The sequence below is a fragment of the Amblyraja radiata genome, chromosome 8 (genome assembly GCF_010909765.2).
Source record: "Amblyraja radiata isolate CabotCenter1 chromosome 8, sAmbRad1.1.pri, whole genome shotgun sequence".
NCBI classification, from domain to species: Eukaryota; Metazoa; Chordata; class Chondrichthyes; order Rajiformes; family Rajidae; genus Amblyraja; species Amblyraja radiata.
In genome coordinates, this window is record NC_045963.1 from 16,390,630 (window position 1) to 16,407,616 (window position 16,987).

A 16,987-nucleotide genomic window follows, 5' to 3' on the forward strand; every position below is an offset into this window, starting at 1 on the left:
TCCCTGAATCTGGAAGTGTGCATTTTCACACTTCTATATCTTTTGCCTGATGGGAGAGGGGAGAAGAGGGAGTGGCCAGGGTGCGACTCGTCCTTGATTATGCTGCCGAGGCAGAGTGAGGTATAAATGGAGTCAATAGAAGGGAGGTACACAAAATTGCTGGGGAAACTCAGCGGGTGCAGCAGCATCTATGGAGCGAAGGAAATAGGCGACGTTTCGGGCCGAAACCCTTCTTCAGACTGATGGGGGGTGGGGAAAGAAAGAAGGAAAAAGGGAGGAGGAGGAGGAGCCCGAGGGCGGGCGGATGGGAGGGTGGGAGGAGACAGCTAGAGGGTGAAGGAAGGGGAGGAGACAGCACAGGCTAGCCAAATTGGGAGAATTCAATGTTGATGCCATAAGGACGCAAGGACCCCAGACGGAATATGAGGTGCTGTTCCTCCAATTTCCGCTGTTGCTCACTCTGGCAATGGAGGAGACCCAGGACAGAGAGGTCGGATTGGGAATGGGAGGGGGAGTTGAAGTGCTGAGCCACCGGGAGGTCAGGTAGGTTATTGCGGACTGAGCGGAGGTGTTCGGCGAAACGGTCGCCCAACCTACGGACTGAGCGGAGGTGTTCGGCGAAACGGTCGCCCAACCTACGGACTGAGCGGAGGTGTTCGGCGAAACGGTCGCCCAACCTACGTTCAATAGAAGGGAGGTTGGTTTGTGTGATGTTCTAGGCTGCACCCACTACTGCCACCTGCGTTGGAGAGTATGATGGCTGGCAATTGCAATCTGCAATAACTGTACTAAATCTGAACATTTTAAATTAATACCTCTGTTAAAATAACAGATACAACATTTTTACATTTTGATATTGGAAAAATGAAACTGGAATTTATTGTTCAAATATATTCCAAATACAATAAGCTAAAACTAAACTTAGAAGTTAATGCCAAGAAAATATTATCTGAGCCAATTGAACCAAAGAGTTGTCTGGTCCAACTCTTTGCTCTAAATATATATATCTAAACACATCTAATGCATGTCGATATCCAAGCATCTTCAAATATTTGGACACCTTTCTCTTCAAATCTAACATCATAATGCCCATACTGTTCCTTGAGGCAGAGCATTTAGTATACCAAAAACCCTTGGAGTTAAACTTTCCTATTAACCTGCTTGATTTTTATTGTCAGTCGGAAATCAGCCATCTGTTCATTGGTTTCTTAAAGGAAAAAACTCTTTGTTCTTTTCATCCCTTCAACATGCTAATAGTTTTATGAACACCTTCCGTGCTCCAGTGAAAGTTTGGCATTTCTGATAATTATCCAGTTCTTGAGAATGCACGGCACATCTTAACTTATTTTGATTATCTTATCTCATTCAAAATGTATAAATTGTTCTGTAACCCTTTGGTGGCATTTCCTGTTGGGAGTTTGCCTTTCATTATCTTCCCCCCCCCCCCCTGGATATCACAAGTATTGCCCTGCTTCAAGATGGGAGGGAAAACATTCATTTGGAAATTAAGGTATCTGAGAGGAATAACAGTAAACTATTACTATTATTTTAACAGGCATCAATTTGTTGACTTTACATGCATTTGTCCTTTATTAAATGGAATGCAGTTTGAAAATGTTTGTATTTGTGCATTTTTGACATCGGCAGCAATTTCAACCTGACCTCTGATGGAGAAATTAATGATATAAATAGGGTGCAGTACTAGACAAATGAAATGCTTACTCTGACCTTTCAGACTATGTTAAAAAATAGCAAGAGATATATCATTGTGTATCTTGTTTTGATGACAAATATTGCATAGTCCATATCTTTTAAAAATATTAATATTTTGGTCTGAAGTTTCCTTACGAGCTGTGTTGATTTCTTCAGCCCCAAATCATCTAACCAATTCAGGAATTTTGTATGACAGTTACACATAATTTAAATCAAATTTCCCTGATCTTTTGGTATGAGTAACACATGTCTTGCACATAGGCATTCAGTCCTACTTACTAGCTGGTGCATAGGTCATTACTTTAGATTTACAGTAACCATGCTTGTTTGTAGACCTTAATGGATTGTTCTAAATTAAGCTGTTCTTAAAGTGTAAGGAGACTAAAACATGCCTCTTTAAAAAACAGGAATGTACAGCATGCAGTACGCTATTGAAATTAGTCAATCTTAATGAATAGCTTTCTGGAGGTGTTTTGATTCTATAAAATCAAGCCATTCGCAGATGATCTGATTCACTTTTATCTACCTGCGTAAAGGTGTCTCCCTTAAATATATCAATTGTCTTTTTGTTTAATGCATTCAGAAACATTGCCTTATTTTGTCGGGCTTGGAATATTTTTACCATTTTTAACAAGTGAACGTACTTGAATGGAAGTCTCAGAGGAACTATACTTAATACTTGTGTTATTTTTACCCCTGAAGCAAAACTCTTAGTCAAATGTGGCCCAGAAACTGAAGCATGCAAAGCAGGGAAAAAAAAGAACTGCAAAAAAGTATAAAACAAGGGAATGTAGTGTTAATTTGCATTCACTTGCCCTCTAGTTAGTGGTTTTGTTATTTTTAATTTGTATTAAAAAATCATTATCTATAGTGGAGTGAAATGAAAGAAACCAGTATATGTCTGTATATTTTTGGTGAGATGTCATTATTTACAAGATCTGTTTGCATACATGACCAACAGCACAGAATAAAATGAATACTCTTCAATTTGTACAGTTTGTAATGGATTACTCTTGGATAATAAGATGACTTGGAGGCACAAATACACAAATTGAAATGCCACTCTTAAGTGCAGTGAAAAAGACTAAAGTACTTGCTTTGCCAGGGGCTCTTTCTGTTAGCTGAGTTCTGACACGTAACAGATTTTATCTTCTGAATGCCATTTTCCATCAATTCTGATGCCGATGGCCCTGAGCTTGCAAGCTCTCATCTGAACAATGACCTCCATTCCATTGTTTCACTTGGTTGACTTCAAATCATGCATAACTCAGAGAATGTGATGGCACTTTCCTACCGTGTGCATTTTGATAGAAGTGACAGACACTGAGGAAGATCTTGCTCGAGACATGACATGACATTCGTGAATGATATAGATTATTTATGTCTTTATCGTTCCAATGAAGTTGTTAAAAACAAATAACATAATGAATTGAAAGTGCAGTAAAATACTGAAATTTGGGAATAATTTTTTTGCTTTAACATCAAATATTGTCATTTAGGACTGAAACATTCTGCAGCGTGAGATTTCCTGTGTGAAGGATATGAAAAAAGAAAATGACAGATCAGTTAGCATGACAGAATTATTTATGAAAGGTGAAGAGGGATAATACAATCCTATATTTATAAATTGAATGTGGGGACAAAATAAATTTGCTTAATTAATCATACAGAAAAGGGTAATAGTTTCCAAGTGTGTGGCTATGTGAAATGCATCACTGATCAGAATAAACACTTATGGTGCCGACTTTTGTTGGCTGATCCTGTTGGTTCCAAATGGATGCATTGCTGTTCAGCTTTTTAAAGTAAGGTAAGCCTCAGATTTTTGCACATGTGGATTCAAACACAGAAGTCCTGAATCTAACTCACCACTGCCACAGATTACAGGGCTTCATAAGGGGAAACTAATTTACATTTATTTTGAGCAACAAAAAAAACCAGACTACTGGAGGTACTCGGTAAGTCTGGCAGCATCAATGGAGGAAGGTGGATAGACTCTGTTTTGGGTCGGGATCCTTCTTCAGAATGAAGCAACGCCATCTGTCCATTTCACTCCACAGATGCTGCCTTTCTGTTGACTTCATCCAGCAGTCTGTTTATTGCTGAAGATTCCAGTGTCTGCAGACTGGTGTCTCCAAATGATTTATTTTGATTCAAATTATTGTTTATGATCATTTACGTTTTTCAAAAAAGTATTTTTTTTTCCATTATTTATATTCATTTCTCTCTAGCCTTAAATGTTCCAGAATGCCAGCTGCATAAAAAAATAGTGAAGATCCTTTGCAACTTTTCAGAACTGACAAAGCTGGAGTTCTGGATACTTAATGGGGTAGTGTGCATGTTGTCAATGTATAGCTGGCGATCAATGATTTCAAGGACAACAGTGCCACAGGAGGTCCTGCCACTGCTTAGATCATGCCACTAAAGTGGTGGATACTCAGACTAGGGAGATTGGTTCTCCAGCATCTAGATTAGGGAAGTACAAACATGGGGTTAGGGTTAGAAATATGGAATCATTGGCCAAGGATTCCATATGAGTGACTGGGCATGCAAGTATTGTCCAATTAGTTGGAAAGGCTCAGTCGTAGTAGGAAGTACAGGTCATATATTTGTGGTAGTCTGTCCAACGTGTGAAAGATTATTTGTCATTCACACTAATTCATGCCAGTTTAAGGAAAAAGGATGATTGCTGTGGAAAAAATGAGAAAACTACTGAAAATAGGAGCAGAACATTGTGGAAAGTTTACATTAGCTATTGTGCAATAGTTGACTTGTAAATGAGTAAGTATATTATTTACGGAAATAATTATGGTGAAGCAGTGTCTTCATGTTCCACTATCTCAATGATCCATTGTTAAAACCAATCTCCCAATTTTCTAAACAATAACATAAAGGGCCTAAATGTAAAATGTTAAAGTTTTATATTATTTTTCACTGAGAATGGCAGGTCTTGTCAACTCAAAATTAAATTCCTACTGATGACTTTAGAACAAAATTTAACCATGGGCTTTTAGTCAGACTCTTTGGGGATCTTTGAAATGTCAGTATCAAGGAAGTAAAAGGAAGCTTCTCGCAGTAAATAGAAACTGGTCCACAGAAAATATTTGAGGTCACATACTACAATCTGTCCATTCTGCTGCTATTTTCGGTTATGCGATTTAGTAATATCTCACAAAACAAACAAAGTTAATAAATACTAGACCAAGTGCAGACCCGTTGGGTCTGTTCCCCCAAAGGCGTTTGCGGGGGGGGGGGGGGGGGCTGCGGCATCACACTCACATTAACCACCCCCCAAACACACAGGTGGGGGGAGGGGGGGGGGTGAGAAGAGGGGAGGGAGGGGAGAGGAGGAGGAGGAGGAGGAAACGGGACATATTTGGGCGGGAAAGGAGAGCGGGGTAGGGGGTGAGAGATGGGGAGAGAGATGTGGGGGAGGGGGGGTTGGGGAGGGAGGGGAGGAGGGAGGGAGGGGGAGAGGGGTGGGGGGAGAGAGGGGAAAGAGTGGGGAGGGAGAGTGGAGGGGAAGGGGGAGAGAAGTGGAAGAGTGGGGAGGGAGGGAGGAGAGGGGTAGGGGGAGTGATGGAAGAGGGACAGAGGGATAGCGGAAAGGGGGCGGGGGGAGAGAGGGAAGGGGGTGGGATAGAGAGGGAAGTGGGGTGGGGGAGAGAGGGATGGGAGAGGGAGAGGGGTGAGGAGAGGAAGAGGGGGAGGAGAGAAAGGGGAGAGAAGTGGAAGAGTGGGGAGGGAGGGAGGGGTAGAGGGGTAGCGGGAGTGGTGGAAGAGGGACGGGGGAGTGGTGGAAGAGGGACAGAGGGGTAGGGGAAGGGGTGGGGGAGAGAGGGGAAGGGTGGGGGAGAGAGGGGAAGGGAGGGGAAGAGAGAGGGGTGGGGGAGGGAGAGGGGTGGAGTAAGGGGAGAGAAGTGGAAGAGTGGGGAGGGAGGGGTAGGGACGGACGCCGGACGCTGGCAGGCACACAGTTTTATATAATAATAGATGTTTCTCTTTCCACAATGAAATAGTTGAGTCATGTTTGGTGGGATAAAATTGACCTGAGCATTAAATTCTAACATACTTAATGGGATAGTGTGCTTGTTGAGATGTCATAAGTAGCTTCTTTATTTATATCTTTCATATTATTCATCAAAATTTTAACAAACCGCAGAGGCATGTTGTGGATTCAGTAAACAGGACAAATAATTCCAATTCCACTGGCATTGAAAGTCCCTGAAAGTTGAGGATGGATGCTATAGTCATACAGCATGGAATGTCTCTGAGCTATTAATTTATTTGTCGCCACAAGGATGACTGATGAGGCTAATTCAGGATCAATGGATTCTACTACAGTTTGACATTTATCTCCAAGTAGGATAGATAGGTCTAGGTTGTTGATGTCATCAACAGCACACTAGACCCAGCATCTCCAGCTTACATTTCCTGTGGACAGAATGTTGAGATTGTGATGCAGGCTCCCAGTTTATCTAAGGCATTACTGCATGAGGTATTCCATGAATTGATGTTCATTTTGCATTATTTTATGTAAAAATTAAGATATAAATGACGTGATGTTAAGACATTTTTATATTTCTTCCCCATCTATTACCACATGAGTTCTGGTGACAATGTGAACGTTGCTTTGTAATTGCTTTCTGGGTTGCATACAAAAATGAGTTGGGTTAATCTAGAGTAGGAAGGAACTGCAGATGCTGTTTTAAACCGATATTTGGCATAAAGAGATGGAGTAACTTAGAGGATAAACCAGCATCTCTGAAGAAAAATATACTGAGACCCGTGGATCAAAATGTTTACATTGCTATTAATTCTGACGAGGGTGTCATGAAATAGCAGGCTGTCCCACACCGAGATAACGTTGATACAATGCAATATTAATCATTTCAGAACTATTTGCTTAATATCTAGAATGAGACCTTTTCTTGGCAAATTATTTAAATTTGTACACCATGGTTGGAACACATAAATAAATGAGTTCACTGAACTGAAATCAGGAGAGATTTATGTCTAAATCACGCAGTTAGAAAATTAATAAGCATCACGTAAATCTTTTGGAATGAACACTGTCATTCATTATCACATATTGACACAGCTTCAATTCTTCTCCTGGTATCACTTTTTAAACAACTGCAAGCTTGGTTACTCATTTAAGATATGCACGATTTAAAAAAAAAATTATTCTGAAGCTCCCTGCTTGAGAAAATCATATTTGTTGGCTAATTGTGATATTAAAATTTGCATTAATTCTTAATGGTTTTTTCCCCAAATAGATAGCTGATGAGTTTGCTATTGACAGGACAAAGTTGTTGGTTGTCAGCACTGATGTACTTCTCCATTATAAATTATTTTCTCATTTGAATGAATTTTATAGCAAATGGGCTGCATTACCAACATCACAATCACAATAATCACAATAATACTTTATTAGACAAGTATGTTTTGCAACATATGAGGAATTTCATTTGCCAAGTCAGTCATACAAATAAAAAGCAACGGAACACACAAAATACATTTTAACATAAACATCCACCACAGTGACTCCTCCACATTCCTCACTGTGATGGAAGGCGGAAAAAAGTTCAAATCTCTTCCCTTCTATGCAGTATATTAAAAAAAAGCTGTAGAAATCGTAACTAAAGATCAAAACATAAGAACAACATAAAAGCCTTAGACTATTGGAGCAGTAGGACACTCAACCCCTCCAGCCTGCTCCACATGCCGATCTGCCACAGTCCTCATTTCTTCTCTGCTAATTCCCAATTTCCAAGCCCACAATCCCATAATCTTATAATCAAAAGCGTATCACTTCCTCTCCAAACATTTCTGTTGATCTGGCCTCAACCACATTCTGGGGAAGAGACTTCAGCACCCTCCACGAGAAGTTCTTGGACATTTCAGTTTAAAATGGCCACCCCATAATGTGCATGTCCCCTCACTTGCATTTCTCTCACTTGTGGAAACATCCCAAAATCTACTGTTATTCCCCTGTAGAATCTTAAATATTTCAATAGATTCACCCTACAAACATCTAAACTCCAGAGATAATTAATCTAATTTTGTTGGTAGCTTGATATTGGGCAGCATTCACATCCCAGAAATTAGTCCAGTAAATCTCTTTTGGACTGCCTTTAATACCGATACATTCTTCCTTAAAACATTACAATAGTAATTAGCTGAAAAATAATGTTGAAGTTTTCACTCATGAAACATACAAACGATAGTGAATTTCTGGTCAACTTAATTGGTGCCTAGGCAAATCATCAATCATTATGAACTTAGTAGTAGTTTAAATTATATTTGTTTTATTACTACATAAACTAAAATTAATTGCGGTGAAATGTCATAGAATGCCCATTTTCAGATGGCACGGTAACAATTAGTGGATTTCCTTCTCATCGGAATAAATCTAATTTTGCACCATTGATGATACAACAAATGATTTTTTTTAAAGACTGATAATGACAGTCATAGAGTGATACAGTGTGGAAACAGGCCCTTCGGCCCAACTTGCCCACACCTGCTAACATATCCCAGCTATGCTAGTCCCACCTGCCCGCATTTGGTCCATATCCCTCCAAACCTGTCCTATCCATGTATTTGTCCAACTGTTTCTTAAATATTGGGATAGTCGCTGCCTAAACTACCTCCTCTAGTAGCTTGTTCCATACACCCACCACCCTTTGTGTGAAAAAGTTACTCCTCAAATTCCTATTCAATGTGATGATTATCATTTGTTAAGTCTAGCTGAATTAGTGGTAGAAAGTAAATAACGAGAGCAAGTAGACAAAAATATAAATAGTATTTGTCAAGGTAAAAACATACACTGGGTTTCTCTACTTCTGTGGCTCCAACAACTTATTATCTGTCTCCTTCATTGCCTTTCAATGATGATGCTGCTGTTTCATGTCAATGCCTGACACCTTTATTTGAGAGAGGGCAAAATGGAATTAGATTTCAGCAGTGCCAATATAATACACTGAGGAAAGCAAAACACACACAGCAGTTGGCCTGACATCGCCAGTCTATTTCATCTGACCCGCAGATATATGAAGATATGATTAAGATTTTTTTTCACTGCATTTCCTCAGTTATGCTGAAGATTTTCGTTCTGATTCAAAGCTTTGACCTTTCACTTTTTCACAGCTTTTTCAGAATGTGTTAAATTACTTGGTCTACCTGTTCGTACAGAATTAATACACGACAATGTGACAAAATATTGTCTGTTCAGTGGAAGAATGGAGATGTGTGGAATTCAATCAGCAAGGGTAATGTCACAGCACAGTCCTTGGATGATCATATTTTATCCAAACCAAATATTTTTCAATTTGTCTGCCATTGAAGTGGCAAACAGATTTCATGCCAGCAACCCGAATGCCTATACACAATAATAGATGAAGCATGTCACTCAGGAAAAAAGCTATATGAACTCTGACAGCTGTGGAGTGAAAAATACACATATCTCAGGTGTTCCTTGGGATATTTTATAAATGGAAAAACAGACTGAACAGACTCCTACACCTTGGGAAAATATTCAAAAGAAACATGAATGTATATTTGCTATCGCCGAAGACTTACTTACTGAGATAGAGTCACGCAGCCTGGGAACAGGTCCTCCATCCATGCTAACCAAGATGCCCCATTTCAGCTGGTCCCTGTTTATAACAGTATTTAGCCTTATAACACCACCACCCTCAGCTTCCTACCATGAACCCAATGTTGTATTCACTTAGCTAGCTCTCCCTGAATCCTATGCAATGTAACTTTCCAGAGCAGCTGCCATGCAAAAGCTTATCAAAGATTTTGCTGAAGTCCACATAGACAATATCTATGATCCTGCCCTCATCAAACCTCTTTGTTACATCTTCAAAAAACTCCATCCAATTTGTAAGACACGATCTCCCACTCACAAAATCATGCTGTCTATCACTAATCTACTCCCATTTTTCCAAATGCATGTTTCTCTTATCCCTCAGAATACGCTCCAATAAATGTCCTACCACAGATGTTATGCTTACTTGCCAATAGGTCCAAGGTTTTATTTGCAGTCTTCTTAAACAGGCATAATGTTAACCATCCTCCAGTCTTCAGCCATTTACTTTTATTTTGTGGATAATTCGGAAAAGGCCATATTTTTTTGCTTATTGACATTTTGACTTATTTCAATAGAGTGCTCTTGCAATTGTGTGATAATTCTCAGTACCATCGGTCTGGATATACCACAGATGAATTAGGTTAAATGGTAGATGGTTGTTCCTATTTAATTATTTTAAGTTTGAAAGAAGATACTGAATTATATATCAATTGCAGATACTACGTACAATAGGTATTTCATCATTGGTGTAGTCAGCTGGGGATATGATATGATCCCTTATGATAACTTGTTGAGAGTTGACCAAGTATTTGGCCAAGAGCTACAGACCTAAGTGACTTGAGAAGATTTTTTATAAACTTTATATAAAATTAATTTTAATGGAACAGTAAACTCCTAAAACTTCAAATGCATGTAAATAATAACTAAAATCAGATGGTCTTTTAGGTTATGTGTGTGCGTGTGTGTGTGCGCGTGTGTGTGTGTGTGTGTGCGCGCGGTGTCTCTGTGGAATAAATCCTGATTTAACAAATAAAAAAATATTTTCTTAATCAAAGTCATTTGAATTATAGAAATTAATTGAACAAGGAACAAACAAAAACATTTAAATTACTTTGCAGTTTTTTTTAATTAATAATTGCATGATGTCAACTGAGAAGAAATGGGTTATTAAATTTATAGTTGCTTTTGTCAAAGCCTCATTTACTTAATCAGTATTGTTCCCGACATTTATGGTTTTATATAGAATTTATCCAAACACAATAATTTTGTATTGTTGTTGATAATGAGCCTAATGGATTTTTAAGAACTCTTAGAATTAATTTTACCACTTTCTGCTTTTCTAATTTGAATGATGTATTATTTTTAATTTTAGAATACAAAAGAAAAATTGATATGTGTTCTGTGTTAAGGCATGGAAGGAAAGTGCATGTCACAGGCATTAGGTTTTTATAGTCTTTTTTTCTTGTGAGACTAACATGGAGAAGAGTTACAGTGAACACAAATAAATCATTCCATTGAATCAAGATTTAACTAGTTAACATGGGCTCTCTTCAAAACTGGTAGTCAGATGAATATTTTTGTAAAGTTGTTATATGATATGATTTAATTTGTTGTTTTCGGTTTGTCTATAATATAACTTCAATAACTTAGACGGCGATGCAGCTTTCTAATTCTTAATTAATACAATAATTTTGTTTGCTAAAAAAAAATAACTTTGACACTTGAAATGTTGTAGATAGCATTTCTTAAACTACCAAATTCAAAATTCATGTGACAACTGTATAGCTCAAGATTTAAGTATTAACCTTTAACCTTTGACCTTACAGATTTTAACCATTGAAATGTCTCTTTAAACTTTAAAGGAAACAATGATAACGAACGCCTGGCGATTGCTAGACAGCGAATCCCATATCGACTTGGTCGAGTAGTTGATGATTGGCTACTCGACAAAGGTAAAAACATTGATTAAAACTTCAAATAAAAAATAATTTGAACATAACCAAGTAGTGTTGGATTGTAACACTAATAAACTTAAAATATAAATTGCCAGTAAAATTAAATAAAACACAATGTTTTAAACAATAGTTAGAATGATTGCATTGCGTGTTGAATAATTCTTTTCCCATTTTGAAATATCAGCAGTTTAATAAGCATACCCCATTAACTTAAGGTTAAAGGGACTGTTAAATATAGTTTTCTAATTGTGATTAATGTACAACATTAATCCTAGACATTTAACAAACAGTGATAAATCCTGTACAGAACATGTTTACTATGTCTAAATTTAGTCATTAAAGGATGTACAATTAGCTTTGATCCATGTGTACATTTCTGCAACGTCCTTTTAAACTATATATAACTTAAATAGTGCTTCATGTGAATTGGAAAGAAGATCTCAAGTCCCTTTAACGTTTACTTCAAACATTTGAAGGAATTGTAGTATGAAAAGAAGTTAACAATAAAAACTGACATTTGCTGCATGCTTTTGCTGTGCTAAAACTGAACCCTTTAAAAATATTATAAATGATTTTTGTCAAAAAAATCAAGAAATGGTACTGTTGAAAAGGTTTGTTCTGTTGGAGTGAAATGTTTCACATAATTTTCTCATTTTATGTATCACTTGTTAGTTCGCATCTGCATTGACAATTTTGTTTCTTTTTTTCATTTCGACCCAAAGGTAGGCTTGCTGGAAGGCAATCAAATGTTTTCATATGCTCGTATGATATGTTTTATTATTTTTGTGAAGCAACATTTTCTAACTATTGTTGTATGTTTGTACTCAAAATCTGTAAACATTGCACTGGAAAGAATTATCTACAAAGGCAAATAGAAAGAAGCAGCTCTGATTGCCCTTTAAGCAGCCAAAACAATTCAATTACTCCAAGAAAGTTACTGAAATTCTACATCTCATATATTCCATCTGTGCAATAAATTACTATTCACGGTATTCTTCAGTAATTTATTGCAGTTCTTAATCATTTCATAAATTATTTGTTACTTCACATAAATGCAAAATAAAAAATTTAAGTTAATTAAGTCCACATTCAACATTTTTCCTATATATGTAACGATGTTTCCACAGGACGGCAGCTTACAATCTTCAATAGCCAAGCAACTATAAAAATTGGTGGCAAGGACAAAGCTCGTTCATTCCAGGGTCAGCTAACTGGCCTGTACTACAATGGCTTGAAAGTACTTAATATGGCAGCTGAAAGTGACCCAAACATCAGAATAGAAGGAAATGTGAGATTAGTAGGGGAAGTGTCCTCGCTGACAACAGAAACAACAACCACATCAAAGCCACCAGAAATATCGACCACCATTATGGAAACTACAACCACCATGGCCACGACCACCACCAGGAAAGGGAGATCGACCACCACAAGAGACGTTATGACTCAGGTAATTAATCACTGGTTTTCGCTTTCTTCTTTTCTGATTCTATGAATGTTGTCTTAAAATGAGAAGTCCTTCAGCATATCTTTCAATGCAATGATCAAGGAAAGATACATGGTGAAATTTCTGTGAAGCTATAAACAAGAGTCAGTGCTTCAAAATTATAGTACAGCTTTCAATGTCAGGTGGTTCTTTTCACCTTAGTCCTTTTGTAGTGTGTTGGCATCTGAGGAGATTGGATCAGCTGATTGTGTCAGCTACAATTTTTAATGCTTGATTCAAGTAAATAATCCTCCTTGAAGATCTGAATTTAATCAGCCCTTGTGATCACGTCAAGCTAATAATATCAGAAATAAAAACTGGAGTAGGCAATGCAATCCTTTGCACCTGCTTAACCATTCAGTCAGATAATTCACCTTCTGTGGGATAGGTGAAGTTGCAACTGGTCATTGGTATTGGTTTATTCTTCTTACGTGTACCGAGTTACAGTGAAAAGCTTTTGTTTTGTGTGCTGTCCAACGATGATTTTCTAATTTCCTTACAATTAGCTGCACTGCAACGGAACGTTTGTTGCATCTCCCTGGGCAAATTTTTTTTGAGTCTTGCCTTAACTTGATCACATCTTTTTCTTTTAAACTCCAATGAATAACTTCAGGCTATCTTATTTATTTTTTACCTATCGAATTACCCCCAAGGACTCAGCAGCCAATTTAAATAAGTATGCCACCTCTGAGAGTATGTAGACGACTGCATGCCAAAAAAGTCAACCCGAGTATTTCCCAATAGTGACCCGTGTGGTCCATTCCCTAGTGAAGACCAAGTCTGTGGCATCCAATTCAGATGATCCTGCACTCATCTCCAAATTTCTGAACCTAGGACTTGACACCCACCCGTGCAACTATATACTTGACTTCCTGACTGGATGCCACAATCATTAGGCCTCAGTAACAAAACTTACTCCATGGTAATTCTCAACATCGGTGCCCCTCAAGGTTGCATTCTACATGTTCTAGACACTCATGGCCAAATTTTGTTTTTACTTCATTTATAAATTTGCAGATGTGACTAGTGGGCCGGATCTGAAAATAATGAGACAAAGTAAAGGAAATAAATTGAGAGCTTAGTGGCATGATGTCAAGGCAATACCTCTCCCCCAATCTTAGAAGGTAACAGGAAAAGGTCATCCACTTCAGAAAGCAGAGTAGGGTCATGCCCCAGTCTGTATCAGCGATGCTGAAGTGGAGATGGTCGAGAGCTTCAAGTTCTGAGGTGTCAATATCACCAACAATTTGTCCTGCTCCAACCACACTAATGCTATGGCCAAGAAAGCATGCCAAAGCCTCTACCTCCTCAAAGGGTTAAGGAAATTTGGCATGTCTCCAACGACTCTTACTAACCTACAGATGCCTCAGAAAGCACCCAATCAGGACGCATCACAGCTTGGTATGGCCAAGACCACAACAATTTGCAGAGTTGTGAATGCACCCCCGTTCCCTGATGCAAACCAGCCTCCCCACCACCCTTTACTTAAAATTACCCCATCAACACTTTATGCTGCCTCAGAAAAACAGCTCAAGATCCACTCGTACCCTTGTCAATCTCTCTTCTCCCCTGCATCGTCGGGCAGAATATATAAATGCTTGAAAGTACGTACTTGCAGATTCACAAACAGCTTATTCCTGCTGTAATTATACTCCTGAACAGGCCTCATATGCTTCAGATGCATTTTCAATATCCCAAAATACTCATTGCAATCTTTGCACTTTTTTTAAATCTGCACTTTCGCTGTATAACACTATGTTCTGCACTTTGTTTCTTTTCTCTTTTGCATTGACCTGATGTACTCATATATAGTATGATTTGCCTGGATACATGCAAAACAAAGCTTTTCACAATATCTCGCTACACGTGATAATAATACACCAACATCAATACCAATAGAACTGATAGAATTATTGAATATCATTGTTAATACATCAATTTTTTTTTCTGTGATTAATCTTTAAGAACCCAGAATAACAATTACCAGTGAGAAGATTTGTTTGCTTCTGGTCTCTTGCTTTCTCCATCCCTTTATCTTCATGGCTAATTTCCTTCCTTAATTCTTCTCCATTTCTAACTCCATTTCCCTCCATTGATTTATTTTGGCTGTGAAGAAAGATAAAACATTATTTACATCATGCCCTCGCCATTCCATTAATAATTTCTCCTGATATTTGTATCCATGAGATATTCATTTATTTCTGCACCACTTCCATTTTTCATAGTTATAAAGCATTTACAAACTATGTTTCTTTATGATTTATTTCCATAATTAATCTTTTTCTCTGTTGGTTATTTGCTGCTGTTTATTTAATTACCTTCCCCTGAGCAGGCTTGTATGCATGCAAAAATAAAAATTGCAGTTAATGGAAGTATTTATTTTTTAAATGCTGGATGTTCCAGCAGGTCAAGCAGCATCTGCAGGGAGAGAAGGGAGCTAATATTTCAGGTCAATGATTTGTCATCAGCATGGTCAGATAAATGGGCATCAACATGAATCATAAGAAATTGGGAGTAGGATAAGGCCACTTAGCCTTTTTCAAACCTGCCCCACCGTTTAATTTGATCATGGTTGATCTACTCCAGGACTCACCTCTTCTGTTATTAACACTGTTTCTCTCCCCACAAATGCTGGCTACGTGCTGAGTATTTCCAGCATTTTCTGTACTGATTTCAGGCTCATTGTATATATGTTACTACTAATGATAGTGTTAATCTAATACTCTCCTTAACCTCCTTACTTAGCAATGGATGATCAGTTTTCTCATGGAGTTTATATTTCTCAGGGCAGTATATATGTTTGCAATTCTGAAATATTTTAAATTGCTTATACATTTCAAAATCTTCTAATCTAATTCCTAATCCAGCATTAGTGAATATACCACTGAAAGCTACATAATTATCTTTAATTTCATGATTCTCACTGTACTCTTATTTATGTTGTTCTTGAGTTAAGGAAACAAAAATAGTATATTGTGCTTACTTTTCTCCAACGGGTCCTTTATCATAAGATAGTTAATAAACCTTGCCTCTGCACAAAATAATGTCTAAGAGACCGTGTGCCCTAGTTGAAAACCAATAATCCCAAGAAATTTAAAAGACATTGGAGATGAAGGAAAATACTTCATGTTGGCTTCTCTATTGGTTATAACATTTGAAATAAAGATTTTCTTAAGGAAAGAACAAAACCAAAAATACATCTGATAACAATCAATTGGACGTTTTGTCATATGCTTCAGTGGATATTATAGTTTTGCCATAAGTTGTTGGAAATAGAAATTGATGCTAGGTTAACAAGCTGTCCAACGTCTTCTGAGAATCTGTTTTATTGTACTATCTCGGCCAATTTCAATTAAAGGCTAAAAAACTATCCGATACGTGGAAGAAATAGGATGAATAAATACTTACAGAAATGAATAAAGCAGAGGAAAACATTGTGTAAGACAATGTAAATATAAGGGAAAAAGTAAGAGCAAATAAGTAATATATGGAAGGATATATATTCCACTATATGTCATTATTTGCCTCCTGGATCTCCAGAATGAAGAATACTTCAGTACCATAGAATACCTCATTAATAGTGTGACATATTAGTCTTAAGTGGTTGTGACCAGGTAAGTAAGTGTTATTGGTGCAAATCTATTATTTTGTGACATACTGTAAGGAGATTAAAATTGATCAGATATTTTTTGTAATGTTTCATGTTCATAAGTGATAGGAGCAGAATTATGCCATGTGACCCCTCATGTCTACTCTGCCATTCAATCATGGCTGAACTGTCTTTCCATCTTAACCCCATTCTTCTGCCTTCTCCCCATAACGCCTGACACCTGTACTAATCAAGAATCTTTCTATCTCAATCTGCCTTAAAAATATCCATTGACTTGGCCTCTATAGCCTTCTGTGGCAATGAATTCCACAGATTCATCATCCTTTGACTGAAGAGATCCCTTCTCATCTCCTTCATAAAGGAACACACTTTAATTCTAGTGGAAACATCCTCTCCACATCCACTTTACCCAAGCCTTTCACTATTTTGTAAATTTCAATGAAGTCCCGTCCCCCCCCCCCCCAACCTCATCCTTCTCAACTCCAGCGAGTAGAGGCCCAGATCCATCAAACGCTCATCATATGTTAACCCATGGGATCATTCTTGTAAACCCCCTCTGGACCCTCACCAGAGCCAATATATCCTTCTTCAGATATAGGGCACAAAATTGCTCACAGTACTACAAATGC

At 37.8% G+C, this 16,987-nt stretch overlaps 1 protein-coding gene across 35 annotated transcripts in view; it reads left to right on the forward strand.

Annotated features, from left to right (window-relative positions):
• nrxn1 (neurexin 1) overlaps nucleotides 1-16,987 on the forward strand; it is a 1,413,544-nt gene that overhangs the window by 1,275,175 nt on the left and 121,382 nt on the right. For 28 of the 35 annotated variants that reach the window (XM_033025243.1, XM_033025244.1, XM_033025241.1 and 25 more), the window contains 2 exons: nucleotides 11,173-11,262; nucleotides 12,393-12,712. In XM_033025243.1, the coding sequence (XP_032881134.1) occupies nucleotides 11,173-11,262; nucleotides 12,393-12,712 (410 nt within the window). The remainder of the gene's footprint in view (nucleotides 1-11,172; nucleotides 11,263-12,392; nucleotides 12,713-16,987) is intronic. The other 7 variants (XM_033025260.1, XM_033025264.1, XM_033025275.1 and 4 more) reach the window with 1 other exon arrangement.